General features: G+C 44.7%; 1 protein-coding gene across 1 annotated transcript in view; it reads left to right on the plus strand.

Annotated features, from left to right (window-relative positions):
• The window catches only part of MED28 (mediator complex subunit 28), a 112909-nt gene extending 100817 nt beyond the window's left edge, over positions 1-12092 (plus strand). The window contains exon 4 of the mRNA XM_078678424.1: positions 11691-12092. Coding sequence (XP_078534550.1) covers positions 11691-11888 — 198 coding nt within the window. The 3' untranslated portion in view covers positions 11889-12092. The remainder of the gene's footprint in view (positions 1-11690) is intronic.
• The last annotated feature ends 4327 nt before the right edge of the window (positions 12093-16419 follow it).

The raw sequence follows: 16419 nt of genomic DNA on the forward strand, positions 1-16419 counted from the left end.
CTAGCCTGAGGGTTGGAAATGCTATAAGAGAATATAGGGGGGTGAGTATTGGTTGATCCTCCTAGGTCAAAACTTCCTTGAGGGGAGAAAGTAATCTACTCTGATACCTTTTCGTTGGCTGTTACCGGGTCTGAGCCCAGGGTAGGTGTGGTGTTTGTAAAGACCTGTGACTAGGCTTCAGTGGAAAGTTTGGACAAGGGCCGATCTTTATATGTATGTGAATCAAAAAAGCATGGTCATTTGTCAAAGTAAAACGGAGTTTGATGAAATATTATTTTAAATAAAACTCCATAAGCTTTTGTCAATAATTTAGACATCAAATGTAAAGTCAGACAGCAACAAACCAACCAGTTATTCGTATTCACCAATTAATGTAATTGTATTCTAGGCCAAGTATTTCTTTTTTGGGGCTGACAACAATTTTTATGTAAGTGTTATTGGTCATGTCCAAGTCTGTGTCCCACACTGGGATAATATTTCTCCCCACAATTAAATCTCTACATCCTATAATCAGTTCCTAATTTGGTGGAGGAAGAGTTCCTGGGCAGTGTTTGGGGCATATAATTTTAGTTGTACCAGAAGGTTGCATTATAATTGTAGGTCAGTTTTTTTTTGTTTCACAATTCTTCATTCAGGTATTGCACATCAGAAAAAACAGAATGGTACAGAAAAACAGAATGGGAACCATGGTTCAGCGTATGATGCAATGCTTCGGTAATCCAAACCCAGGATTTCTGTGGGTGCTATAGGAACACAGCAGGGCATAGTTGAACAGAGACACCTCAGCCTGAAATAGACAACAGGGAACAGGCTAGATGGGATGATGAGGTGGAGGGCAGACGATTAAACGGGCGGAATGGGCCTGGGGAGGCGGGGGGAGAGGGGAGAAATGATAGAAGAAGAAGATAGGGGATAGGATGGTGATGGTGGGGGAGGATGAGCAAGGGAAGAGAGGAGGGACAGGAAAGAGGGTAGGGGGTAAACAAGGGGAGGATGAAGGGGGAGAGAGCATGTGGTTGGCGAGGAGTCCAGGGACCATTCAATGGTGATTCCTACTTCCCAAGACTGCTGACATAGGGGACCAAGATGAATGAGAGGAGTCTTGACCTACACTCCTCCTATATAGTCTTTAAGTAGGATTGCCACCCTTCAGTTTTCGTTGGGGCAAAGGCCCAAAATTGGTCAGGGGAGGATTGTTACCTCATAAGAAATTGGTCACACTGGAGAAAGTGGGTTTTTATAAAGAAAGACTGCATTGTGGTCAAGGTTAGCAATATAACTCAAGGAATTAACCCCTTTACCGTAAGGGAGGTATTATTTAAACTTGTTTCAGTTACTTGCCTGTGCTTAGAACCTTGCTCTTTATTTTCATATTCTGCGATTTCTTTAAAGTGATCTCAACTGTACTTTTGCCCACTCCCATTCCTCCCTTGGTAAACAATTTGTGTGTATAAAATGGCCAACAGGGCTTAACCAGTCATTCTCATTTAACCTTGGCTAGTCAAAAAAAATGTTGATGCTGGGAGAGTGCAAGTTTCACAGTGGTAGGGCAACGGTTAGCCTAGCCAGAGGTGACTTAAGGCCACATACATTTACTGAGAATAATTTTTTGTGCAGCTTGTTCCCCTGTCCGCCCTCAACACCGCTCTATATCTAATGTTTGATTGGAATGGTTTGTTTTAGCAATAGTCCCCCCCATCTCTTTTTATTTTGGGAGAAGTCTGAGGCTCCCCCCTCAATTTGTTTAGGTACCGGCTCCAGACTGCATTGCAGTCTGTTGTCTTTTGCTCTGGCCCTGTTGTGAACTGTTTGCCATGTAGGCCATTGTTCGCCATTGTTCATGACAAATCAGGAGAGATCCAACTCTGCTCTTCGCTTCTGCTACACCTTTACTTTAAGGAGCTAATTTGCCTCTGTGAGTGAGCATAGGGCTTTCTGTTAGTCATTCCAGTGAAATAAGAGGCGAACCAGGTGACCCCATTCATATTGGATCTTCTTCCCTATGAGAAAACCTGTTATTGAAAAAATCTTTGAGCTTAGAAAAGGTCTTGAACTGCTATCTTGATGGCTTTGTTTTCCTCCCTTTTGTGGTCATCCCTTGTTCTTCAGTTATGGCAGCTTTGTTTTTTCTAAATCTTCATGTGTAGATTGTAGTTCTGTGTTTTGTTCCTATAGGGTTATGATTCTGCTCCAGAGGTGCTCCTGGTTGTTAGTTCACTGATTTGAAATGCGTTCCAGGTCGTCCACCCTTTCTCCTAGTGCTGTGATATTATATTTTAGTTCCTGAATACAAATTTTCAGGTCTGATTTGATGGATCCTATTTTAGGCTGTATTTCATGCAGGAAACCTTCCAGATGTTCAATGACAGTGCTTTTTTGGGTGCGGAGAGAGGGGTAGACAGGGCTTGTCCTTCTCTTCTCGAAAGGCCTGCTGATCCTTTTTTGTCAGCTTTCACTCTTTGTATGAGGTTTGACACTGCTACTGTGTGCTCTCTTTGTGATCCCTCTGGAACCATACTGACTGCTGTTTCTGATGGGTACTTCTAACCACAGATTCCTCACCTTGTGAATACACTCCAGACTGGATCTGGAGAATTTTTTTAAGTAATTCTCTCATACGAGGGTAGGTGGCATAGTGTGGCTCTGTTTTGACTCCGTCCCACCCCGGAAATGACACCGAGCGATATATAGCCACCAGCCCTAAGTGCTGTTAGTTGCATTTCCCTGCTCCTTCATTCGTCAATCCGAAGCTGGCTCCCTCATTTTTTGTCATTGACAGGAATATATATGTTATACAGTGTTCCCTCAAAACTACAGGATTAAAAGGCTATGTCACAGATGTCTGTTTCAGACCTTCATTTCCCCAAGAATGTCTGAATTGATCTCCCAACTTGAAGTCTTCCTGTAACTGCACCAGGATTAACTCCTAGGCTGTACATGACCACGAGGCCAAGCCCCATGTTGCTGAACATCGTCAAAAGGCACACAAGACCGGTCTTGCTCTAAGTTAAGGACACTATCTTGCTTTCAAGACTGGTCTAAAGAAAGACCTCATTCCATGTCTTCAGGTAGTTTGAAATCCAGGAAAAAAAACACAAGACTTCAAAATGTGGACATCTGGGTGCCTCCTGGCTCCCCACTGTGAAACTGATTCCTTCCCAGCTTGTCCCGATCAAACCCAAATTTCTGTGTCACTACGCAACAGTTTGAAGTCTTTAAAGAGGTCCACAGAGTCTATGCCTCTTGACCCCCGCTATGGAGCCAGCTTTGACTTTGGGGCAGCCGTCCCCTACTTCCCCTTCCCCCCCCACGACTTCAAACACCGCAAAAGAGCCTCACTGGTTCTCCGCGCTTGATGCCGGAGGAAGCGTTGATTGTCCTTTTGGACTCTGAAGCAAATTCTCCACGACATTGGTCCAAGTCCATGTCCAAGCCGAACTTGGGCACAACCAATTCAACCCCTTGGTATTTACATGCCATGCTACCTTTGCCTAGACAAATCCTGGTTTCAGATACAGAGCACCATGATGAAGAGTGGATAGTACTGACAAAACTGCAGACACATGCCCAAACCCGCCCCGCGCCTGCCTCGACGGAACTGGAGTAAGGTCACTACGGATCACCTGAACTCCATGCTCCTCCAAAACCCCCCCCAAGGCCACCACCGACACCAACCCCACAGCCAGGGAATTCCACCACTTGGTCACCTCCTGCGATGACAAGCTGGACCCCCTCTGACAGACTGCCAAACAACGTCCACCCAAGGCCGCCTGGTTCACCACCGAACTCCAAGAAGCCAGACGTGCCTGCAGGCGTCTTGAAAAAACTTGGCGGAACCAGAAGACCACTGAAGCACTGAACAACCACAAGATCGCCATGAAGGACTACCTCCAGTGTATAAGGGACACCAAAAGAATTGTCATCAGTGATAAGGTCAAGACAAACTTAGCCAACACAAAGGAGCTAATAAACGTCATTCAGCATTTCCCCAACCCCTCCTGCGCAGCCACTGACATCGCACCCTCCCAGGAACTCTGCGACCAACTCAGCTCCTACTTCCACCTGAAGATCAAAGCCCTGTACGACCACTTCAGCGAGCCGACAGCACCACACCACCCACCACCGCAGAGAAACTGACCATCACCTCCTGGGACACTGTGTACGTCGAGCTGATCACCTCACCCATGAAAAAGTCTCACTCAGGAGCTCCAACGGACCCTTGCACCCGCACATCTTCTACAGGGCCGCCACTGCCATCGCTCCCGTACTAGGCCAGACTGCTCACTCATGTCCGGCACCTGCCCCGATGACTGGAAACGCGCAGAGGTGAAACTCCTCCTCAGGAGACCAACGGCCGATCCTACCGATCTGAAGAACTACCGTCCTATCTCTCTCCTCCCCTTCACAGCGAAAGTTACCGAAAGACTCATGAACGCCCAGCTCACCGCCTTCATCGAGGAAAAATGCATTCTGGACTCCTCCAAGCTCGGCTTCCGCAGCAACCACAGCATCGAGACCATCCTCCTCGGAAGGGTAACCCTTGTCGTGTGACACGTCAAAAAATCCTCACCGCTACGTATAAAAAAAAACTCGATCCAATGCGTACATATCCATCCATAAAGTTCCAAAGTTCAAATTAAGTCGACTCGTATTCCATTCGTAAAATTCCAATTTAAGATCGTCACCACTGGTGTATGTGGTACGGAATCCTGTGGCACAATCGCCCTCGTTCTACTGGCGTCCAAAAACCCGGTGACTGATTGCAGTTGATGGAATGGACTCCATGCAAATTCTGTCCCGGGTGTCGTGCTAAATTTCCGAGCACCGACTTGCACGAAGTGTGCAATCTCTGTCTATCCCCGGAACACAACAAACAAAACTGCGACATGTGCTGATCGTTTCGATCTAAGAAAACGCTCCGTGACCGTCTGGCTCGATGCCATGGAATGCACCCACAAAGCGGCTCTGCACCAGACATCTTCGGTGACGATTCCAACTAAGAAGAATCTCGTGCAGAAGGAGCCGAAGAAGAGCTGGAACACATCTCCGAGTCCGAAGCCGACATGGAAGAATAAGATCATATGACACCGGGTCAGCTTACCATGAGTACAGACAACCCTGTGCCCCAAAACTTTTTGAAGAAAAAGGCTCCGGTCCTTTCTCTGCCCTTGGGCCAAGGTCGGCATTGAGAAAAAGTTTCACAATCTCCCCGCCCATTCGGCCTGGCACAAAAGACAACTTAAAGCCTTTCGGCTCAGGTTTGAGTCGGCCTCATGCTGATACTGAACCAAAACCTTCGCCATTGAAATCGAAGCACGTCATTGTGGCCATTCCCACGCTACCGAAGAGTAAATCTTCGGAGCCAAAAGCTTCGGAGCCAAAACTTTCGACACCGAAAGCTACAGCGCCCAGAGGGAAAACTACTGCAGGTGCAACATCAAAACGAGGTTCTATGGATGGAACAAATGCGGATCCGAAACAAAAAGAATTGGTTATATATCCAGATACTGGACATATTCATATGAAACTGCCAAAGAAAAGGAAAATGGGGTTACAAGAGGACTACCACATTCATTTAAAACGCAAGGTTGTGGATACTAACCCTTCTAGTCCCATTACATCTCCTTCACCCATTGACCCAAATTTGCTCATCATACCCACAAATTCCCCACAACCTCAATCATCTATTCAACAAGATGAAGGGGATGGGGGATGAAGATAGGCCACAGGACATTAATGACCCCTTGGAGGACTATAATACAGATCAGATCATGGACAATGATTCAGATCTATACCCTTCCAAACCCCCACCACAACATAGGGTATATAGAGCCACTTAATAGGGCTGCTCAATACCATGGGGCGGAATTACACAAAGAGGCTCTTGAAGAGGATTTTTCATTTGAGACCTTTAGTTCCTCTCCGAGATCAACACAGACACTACCTAAGCTTAAGGGAATGCTTAAACGTACGGAGGACATTTTTAAAGACTATGCGGGCAAAAATTATCACGCCCAGAATTGAGAAAAATATAAGCCAGCACCAACTGACCACACTTGCATCAAGAGTCAACTTCCGTTAGACTCCCTTGTAGTCTCCAACGCTCGCAAAAGAGCAAACTCACAAACTACAGGAGATGCCCGGCCTCCTGATAAGGAGTCGAAATTAATTGATGCCTCGGGCAAAAGAATAGCAGCCCAAGCCCTGGCGAATTGCAAATGCGCAAGCTCTCTTATGATGAGCTAGAAAAGTTAATGCAGTTTACCCGACTAAACCAAAGCCAATGACCTAATTCAGGAAGGAAATGTAATTCTCAATACTTCTGTTAGGTGCGCCTTAGACACAGCAGCCCGCGCAGTCAACACCAGTGTATTGCTACGCCGACATGCTTGGCTCAGAATTTCGGGGATCAAACCCGATGTCCAAGCCTCTATTGTGAACCAACCCTTTGATAAAGAACACCTCTTCGGTCCTACAGTGGACACTTCTCTCGAGAAAATGAAAAAACACGCAGAGGTCGCAAAATCCATGGGTGCTTTGCAACTCCCTTCTAGTCAAGGATCCTTTCATCGCTCCTTTTACAGGGGTGGCTCCAAAACCACTTCATCAGATTATCCCTCCTCCTCTTACAAGCGCAATAATCAATCGACCTCGTCAAGAGGTTACTTTAGGGGAGGATTTAGAGGGAACAACGGCAAGGGAAGAGGCAGAGAAAACTTAACACGCACTTCCCCTGCAAACACTAAACCGTGACTTCCCTCCTCTACCCCGATCATTCCACTCCTGTAGGGGGATGTTTCTCAATTTCTACCCGTCTGGAATACAATCACCTCAGACAGATGGGTTCTACAAATTATCCAATATGGTTGTTGCCTGGAACTTACAGACACTCCCCCAAACATTCTTCCAAACTCACACACAATGTCACAAGAACATCTCAGCCTTCTCAAATACGTTGTCTCTCTGTTACAAAACAGAGCTATAGAACTAGTCCCGTAACGATATCCATGGGCTGTGTACACTCCCTGTACTTCTTAATTCCCAAAAAAGGCTGTTCTCTCAGGCATATACTAGACCTCCAAGACCTCAATCTATTCATCCAATTGGGTCACTTTCATATGGTAACCCTCCCAACAAGTACTCCCCCCCCCCCCCCCCCTCTTCAGAAAGGCGACTTTCTGTCCACTTTGGATTTAAAGGACGCCTACTTCCACATCCCCAATACACCCCACTCACTGCAAATATCTCAGATTTGTGGTAGTGGGGCAACATTACCAATTCAAAGTACTCTCATTCGGAGTCGCTACTTCTGCCAGGGTTTTCACCAAATGCCTGGCAGTAGCCGCAGCTCCTCTACAAAGACAACACATACACGTCTTCCCATACTTAGACGACTGGCTCATAAAGGCCAGCTAGCAAGCATATTGACTACAACATACTCACACAACAGTGCATCTGCTCCACGATCTTTGATTCACAGTAAATCTTTCCATGTCCCCTTTTCTTCAGTTGATGGGCATTAGGACAAAACGTCATCACACAAACCAACCTCTTTAAATCAGGTTTTAATTTCTTTTCCAACAAAGTTTCACGAGGCACTCACCATTCTCTTCGCAGTGCATGCTTGAGTAGTTTCTTTGGGTAGCCTCTCTCAAGCAAACGTTCAAATAGTGTATTCGCATGAATGAAATATTCGTTCTCAAAAGAACAATTCAGTATAATTCTAAGGAATTGCCCAAAGGGCAAATTCTGCTTTAAACTTTTGGGGTGATTACTGGTGTAATGGAGCGCTTTGTTCCTGTCGGTTGGTTTACGGAACAGTGTCGTTGCTAGACCTCCCTCAGAGGTATACACTTGGACATCCAAAAAGGTAATCCGTTTATTCGAGGAGGTGAAACTGAACTTAATGTCGCTAGTTCTGGAGTTCAACCGTATGCAAAACTCATTCAACTGTTCCTGTGAACCTGACCAGATGAGAAAAACCATCGATGTAACCCATATAATTTGTGTTGCAATCGATGAAAGGATTGTTATTGTATACAAATTTGTCTTCGTACAGGCACATGAATAAAACCGCCAACTCCGGAGCAAAGTGACAGCCCATGGCCAAATCGTTGAGATCATCATGATGATTATGTAAAATATACAATCTAGGGAAATTATTGTATTTAGTATTGTTTGGTTGTTGACATTGGGATTACTGCGGCCTATGTTGTGGGTCATCCAACAGTGAGTTTGACCCATACTGGGTCTTTTGGATGAATGGTGTGTGAGTATGTGTGATGATTTTTTGTCTTGGCCGAATTTGTGAAAGGTGTGTTGTGTTGGTATGTATAGAGTGGGAAGGTTTGAATGAATTGTATTTACTGTATATAGTCTGTTTGGAGTGTATTCTATGAATTTATACGCACAAATTATTTTTTGCAAATTGAATGAATGCAAAAAAGTGGAATAAACCGTTTATTGGTGCAATTAAAAAAGCTGATCGTTATGTTTTATTCATAAGGTCTAGTGAGAAGGATATTGTGAGTGTAGCTCAGTACTGACATTTGTTCTTTTCTTTAGTATGCAGGATACGGCACATTGGTTAAGAGAACTCATTACAATTTAATGCTGATAAGATCGACGTCCTTTACTAAGCAGAAGGGATGTTTCCCCCGCCACTTCCCATCAATTTTTGGCCCCTACCCACAGCCACTCCACCCTCACCCTCTGAGACAGTGCATAACTTAGGAGTTAAGTTCAATGATAGACTGGACCTAGAAACACAAGTAAATAAAACAGTGGGGAGCTGCTTCTCCTTTATTAGAGCCCTTCGTAAGATTCTCCCGTTACAACCAGCCCAGGCCTGAGCGCTGATAGTAAGAAGCACCATCTTGAGCAGGCTAGATTATAGTAATGCCTTGCTGCTGGAGTCCCCAAGATGTTTGATGGAGAGACTCCAGAGGATCCAAACGATGGCAGCTAAGTTAGCTTTGAGAAGGCCACAACGCTCATCTGCCTCCCAGACTGTCGGAGCTGCATTGGATTCCTGTATTGAGTACAATTTAAGTTGCTTTGCATAGTGTTTAAGGCTCTGCATGGGGCTGGACCTAAAACCAATGCAGAACACTTTTGCTTGGTATGCTCCTGCCCGGAGCCTCCGCTCTTCCCCGCCAAATTGGTGAAAGTGCCAAGTTTTAAAAACACAAAATCAGGAGGTAGGGCCTTTAGCACCGCAGCTGTGCGACTCTGGAACAATCTTCCACCTGAGATGAGACAGCTGGAAGATCTTCAGTTTAGGAAAAGGCTGAAGACATGGCTCTATCCTAGAGCATGATTTCACTCGGTTAGATACCCCACTTACCATGACCTCAGTCGGGCACACGTATGATAGCGCCAGGATACCCGTAGGGTGATAATGCGCTTTATAAGTGACGATAACAATAACAATTCCATATCCAAAATGCCCCAAGATGAGCCGTTTTAGTAGGTCTTATGACCTAGTTGGCAATTGTCCTTGTTCAGTGACTTTCTGAGATTTGCAATCTGAGATCAGCATTTTGTCTGCCTTTCAACTGAACATCGCACTAAGAGTTCATGATAGGCCCTGCCAGAGTGTGAGAACTTACTTTCTTTTCAGAGGATACACTTTGACTCTTACTTAGGCAAGTTGATAATCAATGCCCAGTCTATCCCTGCTTGACTTGTGAATCCTCCAGTCATTTGTAACAATCGCCTTGATGTGGTATTTTCTATAGCCCAAACGTTGTCTTGTGTACTTCCATCTCAGAGAGTATGATCTTGAAGCAGGCATAGTAGAGCTTTAGTCAACCATTGTGTTTCCAGGAAGCTTTTGTTGCATGACACGCATAACAAAACGGTTTCAGTTTCCAGCCAGGTGCTAGTGTCGCTTAATATTCTGCAGTCTCAAATCTTCTGGAGGACATTATTTTAAGTTTTAATTGCTGCAATTTCAGTGACTACATACTGTGCTCAGTATATCTTGAAATGGCTGGGGACAATCAGACTTTTAGCCTCTGGATGCTGAAAGACAGGTCTATAATATCAACCACGTGGCGCTTTCTAGGCTTGAAGTCTACTTCCTCTCATTAGACTGAAAGTTGTCAAAAGCCAACACCACTGCAGTGTTTGATCAAAAAAAGTAGGTGGTGAATTTTATTTTGCTCTCTGCACAACCTGGTGATTCAGAGGTGGGACTATCCTTTGATTCAACAAATTGTTCTCTCAGTATCCAACCTGGTTTAGGAGAAGATAAACATTTAAGCTAACTTCCTTAGGAGGTCGCATGATACACCAGACAAGTAGGTTTTCAGTAGGGATGTTCTTTAGGCTGAAGCTAGAGCATATTTAACGCAAAAATGTTTGCTACTAGAACAACACTTCGTTATGTGTTTACATCTCACCTGAGATTGGAAGTAAATCATTGACAGCTGAATTGTTCCCTGAGATTTCTTTCTAGGCTTCTCTAATTTATCAGAAACTTTTTTAAAATTCCCTCCAACTGCACGTCCGTTCTAGTGGCCATGTTCTGGGCACTCCATAAATTAAGTAACTGTTCACTAAGATCCCCTTTCTCTTTTTCTGTGAGGTCCACCATTACATACATTTGCAGAATTAGACAGCCTGGTTCAGGAAAGGCTTGTTTCTACTTCCATTTCTGTGTATTTTAAGAAAATGGAGTGATCCTGTATGCAGCTTGAAAGGATTCCACCAGGTGGTAATAGCAATTAAAATAGAAACCCTTTCTCTCTCTCTCTGGACTGAACGTGAAACTAGTGTCCCTTTTTAGTTTTCGTGCACCAGACATCACAAGATGTCTATATGCAAAATACCTATTGTCAGCTTACTGTTTAGCCCTGCACATTGCTTACCATTGGTTGGCTTTATCACTTTCATTTATTGGTTGGCTTCCTCTAATTGTGTTTTCCCGTCACCTGGATCATGGCTTAATTACTTGCGCCCTTCCACTTCTTACGTTTCAGGTGCTACTTGTTTTCTTTTTTGTTAAAAAAACTCCATCAAAGTACTTGTTTACCAGCTTTCCAGTGTATTTCTCTTCCCTTTGTGTTGCTCTCTCACACCCGGGTGCTTCTCCATGTTGCCACGTCTTTTCTTTGCTGTATCGCTAGTATGCTACTTCCCCTCAAGCTCCACCTTCATGTTTATGGTCTGTGTGCTTCTCTTTCCAAATCCTTGCCTTCCATGCGCTTCACATTTTTCTCTCTCTCCCATGTTGTGTACTTCTCCCTCGCCCTCTGTGTTGCTTCTACTCCCCCGCCCCACCCTTCATGTTGCTTGCCCACCCGCTGGAATACTTGAATCAGTAAATAAAAACGACCACATCTGCACATGCATACAACATGACATGGCCTCTTTATAGTGATTTTTGTCCCCCTTTTTAGCCAGGCTGCATAGCATGGCTAAAAAAACAATGTCAAAGGCAATAGGTCCCAAAGGCGAGACCTATAGTGCCTTTGCCAATACTTGTTTTCCCAACTTCGCTCTAAAGTCTTTTTTGGTTAAAGATATGAACATGTTCTCATGTCATACTAATTTTAACTTTGTTGAAAAAGCTATTTTCCTTAATTTACTTAAATAAAAATGTTTCCTGTTTTTACTACTCTGTTCTGGGTAAAGTAGATGCAATTCTGGAATAATAAATTAATCGGTCTTTCATTTTGTTGTAGGATGTATCAGAACTAAGAAATGAATTGCTCCGTAAAGAAACATTGATTCAGAAACACCTGACAAAACTTCGAAACTGGCAGCAGGTCCTAGAAGATATCAATGTGCAACACAAAAAGCCACCTGAAATGCCCCAAGGACCTTTGGCATATCTAGAACAAGCCTCTGCTAATATTCCAGCTCCTTTGAAACAAACATGATCTTTCCTAATACCTGCATTAAGCTTTCGTATGTTAAGGAAGCACTAAAAGAATACTTCTTTTCTTATTCACTTTGTGAATTCCTCCATAGTAAATTTTGAATTCAGTTGCAATTTGTATATTTTAAATGTTATATATTACTAGTGTTGTGGATTTTGTTACAAAAATAGTTTGTATTTGTAAATAAAATTTTGTATTGATGAACATGAGTATCTCCCTGTGTTTTTGTTTCTTATCAGATTAGTGTTTTCACTAAATCTGGACTTAAGGCAGGGGGCTAAGCTTTACAGTTTCTCTTCTATAACTAAAACATAATAGCATTTTGAGTGTCCAACTCCAATTTACACTTCGCTATTAACATGTGGAAAGGGGTGATCAGATATAGAAAAATGGTATGGCACTTTATTTCCAATGGTTATTGAAAACCGTGAAAAGCAAACCGAGCAGAAAAAAAAATCCTGCAATAGAATCCTTTAAAAGAAAGACATTACTCTTTCCATCAAAGCAAAAAGGAGGGGTAAGATAACAGAAATAAAAAAAAATTATAAGGGGGAGGGCAGGGTGAAAAAGAGGAAGGAGGAGGCTTCTGCACTGTGTACCTAACAAGGGTTAAGGCTGTACATTGAATTGGCGAAGAAAGCCTCGGTGCCATGCCAGGTTCATACAAAAGAGTGGTGTGGGCCCACCACTAATGAAGAAGTGAAATAATGAACACTCAAGTATGCCTATGTAGAAACTTATACGTGTATTTATCACCAAAAATTACTGCTAACGAACTTAGGGAGAATTAAGCGTATATCTCAAACCTAGAACAATAAAAGGAGAAACAGGACCCCAGTTAAAGGGGTTGGGAAGGGAAGATGTAGTCAGAATATCTTGAGGAGGGGGGTTTGGGCCTCCTAGGGGGAGGAAGTGGAACATCCCTCTACGTCTTCGATGTAGTCGGAGATGCCGTTTGGGGACCCCTAGAGAACGGCTCAAGAGAATCGTCAAAAAGCTCATAGGCGAGGAGGGACCAATCTGAGGGGACCAGCTTGGAGAAATGTTGAATTAATGGTCGCCAGGTGCAGGAGAATTTGGTGTCAATGTGATTAATGTGGGCGGAGAGTAGCTCAATAGCTAAGACCTGCCACAGGTGGAAAAACTACACAAAGGAGGGGGTCAGATTTTTTCCGAAATAAGGCTGTAGACTTTCAAGCGGCACGTAGCATCTGCAATATTAAGCACCAGTCCAAATGAGTCATGGCAGTCAAAGTTGAGGGTCTGATGCCTAGCAGAGCTACCTTAAGAGAATAAGGAATAGGGAATCCCACTGTGTCCTTGATATGGCTAAGGATTTCTTTCCAAAATATCGTTAAGCTGGGACAAGACCACCATATGTGGATAAAGGCACCTCCAGCAGGTTGGGAGAAAGTTTGGTATCATCTGCTGTATGTGGGCTGGGTAAAGTACAATTGTGTCATTAACTTATCTGCCGCTTTATGATGAGGGATGCTTGGGTAAGCTTTCAGGATGGCCTTCCATAGACGATCTCAACATTCCGAGAGAACTTCTTCACCATGCTCCTTTGAGATTGATATGTGTGGGGCTGAAGCCCTTCAGAATTCTGTAGGACTTTATAAGTACAGGAGATTAGGCCCCTCAAGCCCTCAAAGTTGCGAACTAAGGTCTCAAAAGCAGTGAGCTGTCTAGTTGCTCCTTGTGGATAAGCAGGAGAGAGTAACTGACGGACTTGATAATATTGCATCAGAAACCCTTCAGTAAGATGAAAGGACTTTTTACACTGGTCAAACGTGAGAAATGTGTCACCCTGAAATAAATCTCGTATAATACGACATTCACAGTCTGTCCGTGCACGGCTGTAAAGCAGGGGGGGGGGAAATGGGGTTACGTGCTATGGGTGTGTTAAGAGAGGGGAATGAGGTCAGGCCTCGAGGTATAGCCAATTGATCCCATATTTCTAGGACCGTTTTTGTAGGAGTGGCTATGTACTCACTACCGGGGCAGGCCCCCAGGGGAGCCAAGCTAGGTCCCATAGGGGTCTACATGCCACTGCCTGGTCCATGTGGAACCAGTGCTTTTCAGTCTTCCGGACTACCCATTCAGGAATATAGCAAAGATGGCACACCCCACCCCCAGTCTCATGGCAACATCAATATTTTATTAGGAAAGCATGGGCAGGACTTACCCCAAATTAATCTAGTAAAGTCACCTTGAAGAGACAGGATGTCGCTTTGTGGAATTGGGGTAGGAAGGGATTGAAATAAATATAGAATCTTTGGAAGAAGTGACATTTTGACGGTGTTAATGCGTCCTAGCCAGGAGAGGGTAAGCCCCTGCCATCTGCATAGTTCTTCCCGGATGGCGCCTCTGTAGCGAGGCCAGTTAGCTGAAGTCCAGGAGGAGAGCGAGGGTGTCTAGTCCAACCCCAGATAACGTAACGTCTTGTCAGACCATTTTAAGGGGATCAATTTCTGTTGGTTTTGTATTTCCGCGCCTGGAAGTGTGAGATTGAGGGCATGAGATTTGGCTAGGTTGATCTTATACCCTGAAGCCTCCTCAAACTCTCGCAAGAGCGTAGATAGTGCTGGGACAGAGGACGACTGGGTGGTTGGAGATAGGAGGTTGGAGATAGAAGGAGGTGAACCGCAAAGAGAAACTATGTTCAGATCTTACCATGCGGATGCCCAAGATGGTGGGCGCGTGGCGAATCGCGAATGCCAGAGGCTCAACCACGAAGGCAAATAAGAGGGGATAGCGGGTATCCTTGCCTAGTGCCACGATGGATCGGAATGGGGGGCAGTAAGGCAAATGCATGTGGTATGTTGCTTGTATGGAGCCATTAGTCTAGATATCGTGGCGGGCCCATCCCTACCCTACACAGGACCTCCCTGAGGAAGAGCAAGTCCACCCAATCAAACGCTTTCTCAGTGTCTAGAGATACCAGGCGGTAGGAATATTTCTATACTGGTCTCTTTCAATAAGGTGGGCTACCCAGCAAATATCTGCCACCTAGCGGTGGTGAATAAACCCTACTTGGTCCGGGTCTATACCTGGGAGATGGGGCTCCAAGCAGTTTGCGAGAATCTTATAGATCTTCGCATCTGTATTTAGGAAGGGCGATAGGACGGTAAGAGGCAGGGAGGGAAGGGTCCTTTCCTGGCTGAAGGACAAGGACTATTTCCAGCTTCCGACATAGTTGGAGTGAGACCTGTAATGTCTGTTAAGCTATTAAAAAGGTGAAGAAGATGATCTTGAAGCTGTGGGGAGAAGGCGCGATAAAAGTCCACAGGGAGGCCGTCCGGACCAGGCATCTTGCCCGTTGGGAGCTGTTTCTGGGCTTTTGCTATTTCTTTCTGTGAAATGTTTTTTTCCGGCAGCTTCATGTGATAGGAACTGATAGAACCCCAAGGGCAGCAGTCGAGAAAGTCCTTAATTGCCACAAGGCAGCAGAGTTCATGTGCGTATAAGTCTTTGTAAAGATTTAACATGGTTAAGCTCTTGTCAAGCTCTGAGATGGCCCAAGTGCCATCAGGGCGCCGAAGTTTGGAAATATTTGCTCTCATAGTTTGGGCCCGTAGACTATGCGCTAGGCATGCCCCAACTTTGTCACTCCCTGTATATAATTTTTGTTTAAGGGCAAGTAAGAGCTGTTCCGCCTTGTTAGTGCGGTGTAAGTGTAGTTGACCTGCAGTTCAGCAAGAAGCCGTTTATTGTGGAGAGATGGCTGTTAGTGGTCCTTCCTTTCTAAGCTTTTGATGTAGGCCAAGAGGGAGGACTCTACCAGGCGTGCTTCACAGGATCTGGCTATCGCTATAGGTATATAACTCCACGGTTGGTGGCCTTAAAAGCGTCCCATCTGACAGTTTCAGATGTATCAACTGTGTTGCTTGTAATAAAAAAAAGCCTCAATCTCCTTTCGAATATCCGCAAGGACAACAGGATCCCAAAGGACGCGAGGAGGAAGCCTTCACCCGGGCTGGGTGCTGATCAGGGGAGTGGGAAGATGTAATGATGAGATATGGGCATGATCTGATAGGGATATGTCAGATAGCAGCAGCTAGTGAATGCAATAGGGGCAAGGAGAGGAAATAGTAATCAATTCGTGAATATGAGTGATGTATGTGAAAAAAGAACGAGAAATCTTCGGAGTCAGGATGCATGTATCTCCAGGCGTCTTATAGTCCCAAATCAGAGATAGCGTTTTTGAGAGCTGCAGACATAGCACCAGTGCTTTGGTATGTCTGTGTAGTGCAATCCCACTGCAGATCCCATTCCAGATTAAAGTCCCCCCCTTCCCCAAAAATAGTTGCTATTGTAACCGGTTTTAAGAGAGCAGTTAATTGTGAGCGTAGAAATGCATCTTGGTTTTGATTAGGAACATAGATATTTACAAGGATCAGGGGCTGCGCGTCCCAATGTATTTGTAATTTTAGATACCTCCCGTCTTTGTCTTTCGTAACATTGGAGGCATTCCCCACTCGTCCCGCTTTAAGTAGTATAGCCACACCAGCAATTTTCGTAGAGGAGC

Source organism: Lissotriton helveticus, chromosome 2_2, assembly GCF_964261635.1.
Source record: "Lissotriton helveticus chromosome 2_2, aLisHel1.1, whole genome shotgun sequence".
In the NCBI taxonomy this organism is placed as follows: domain Eukaryota; kingdom Metazoa; phylum Chordata; class Amphibia; order Caudata; family Salamandridae; genus Lissotriton; species Lissotriton helveticus.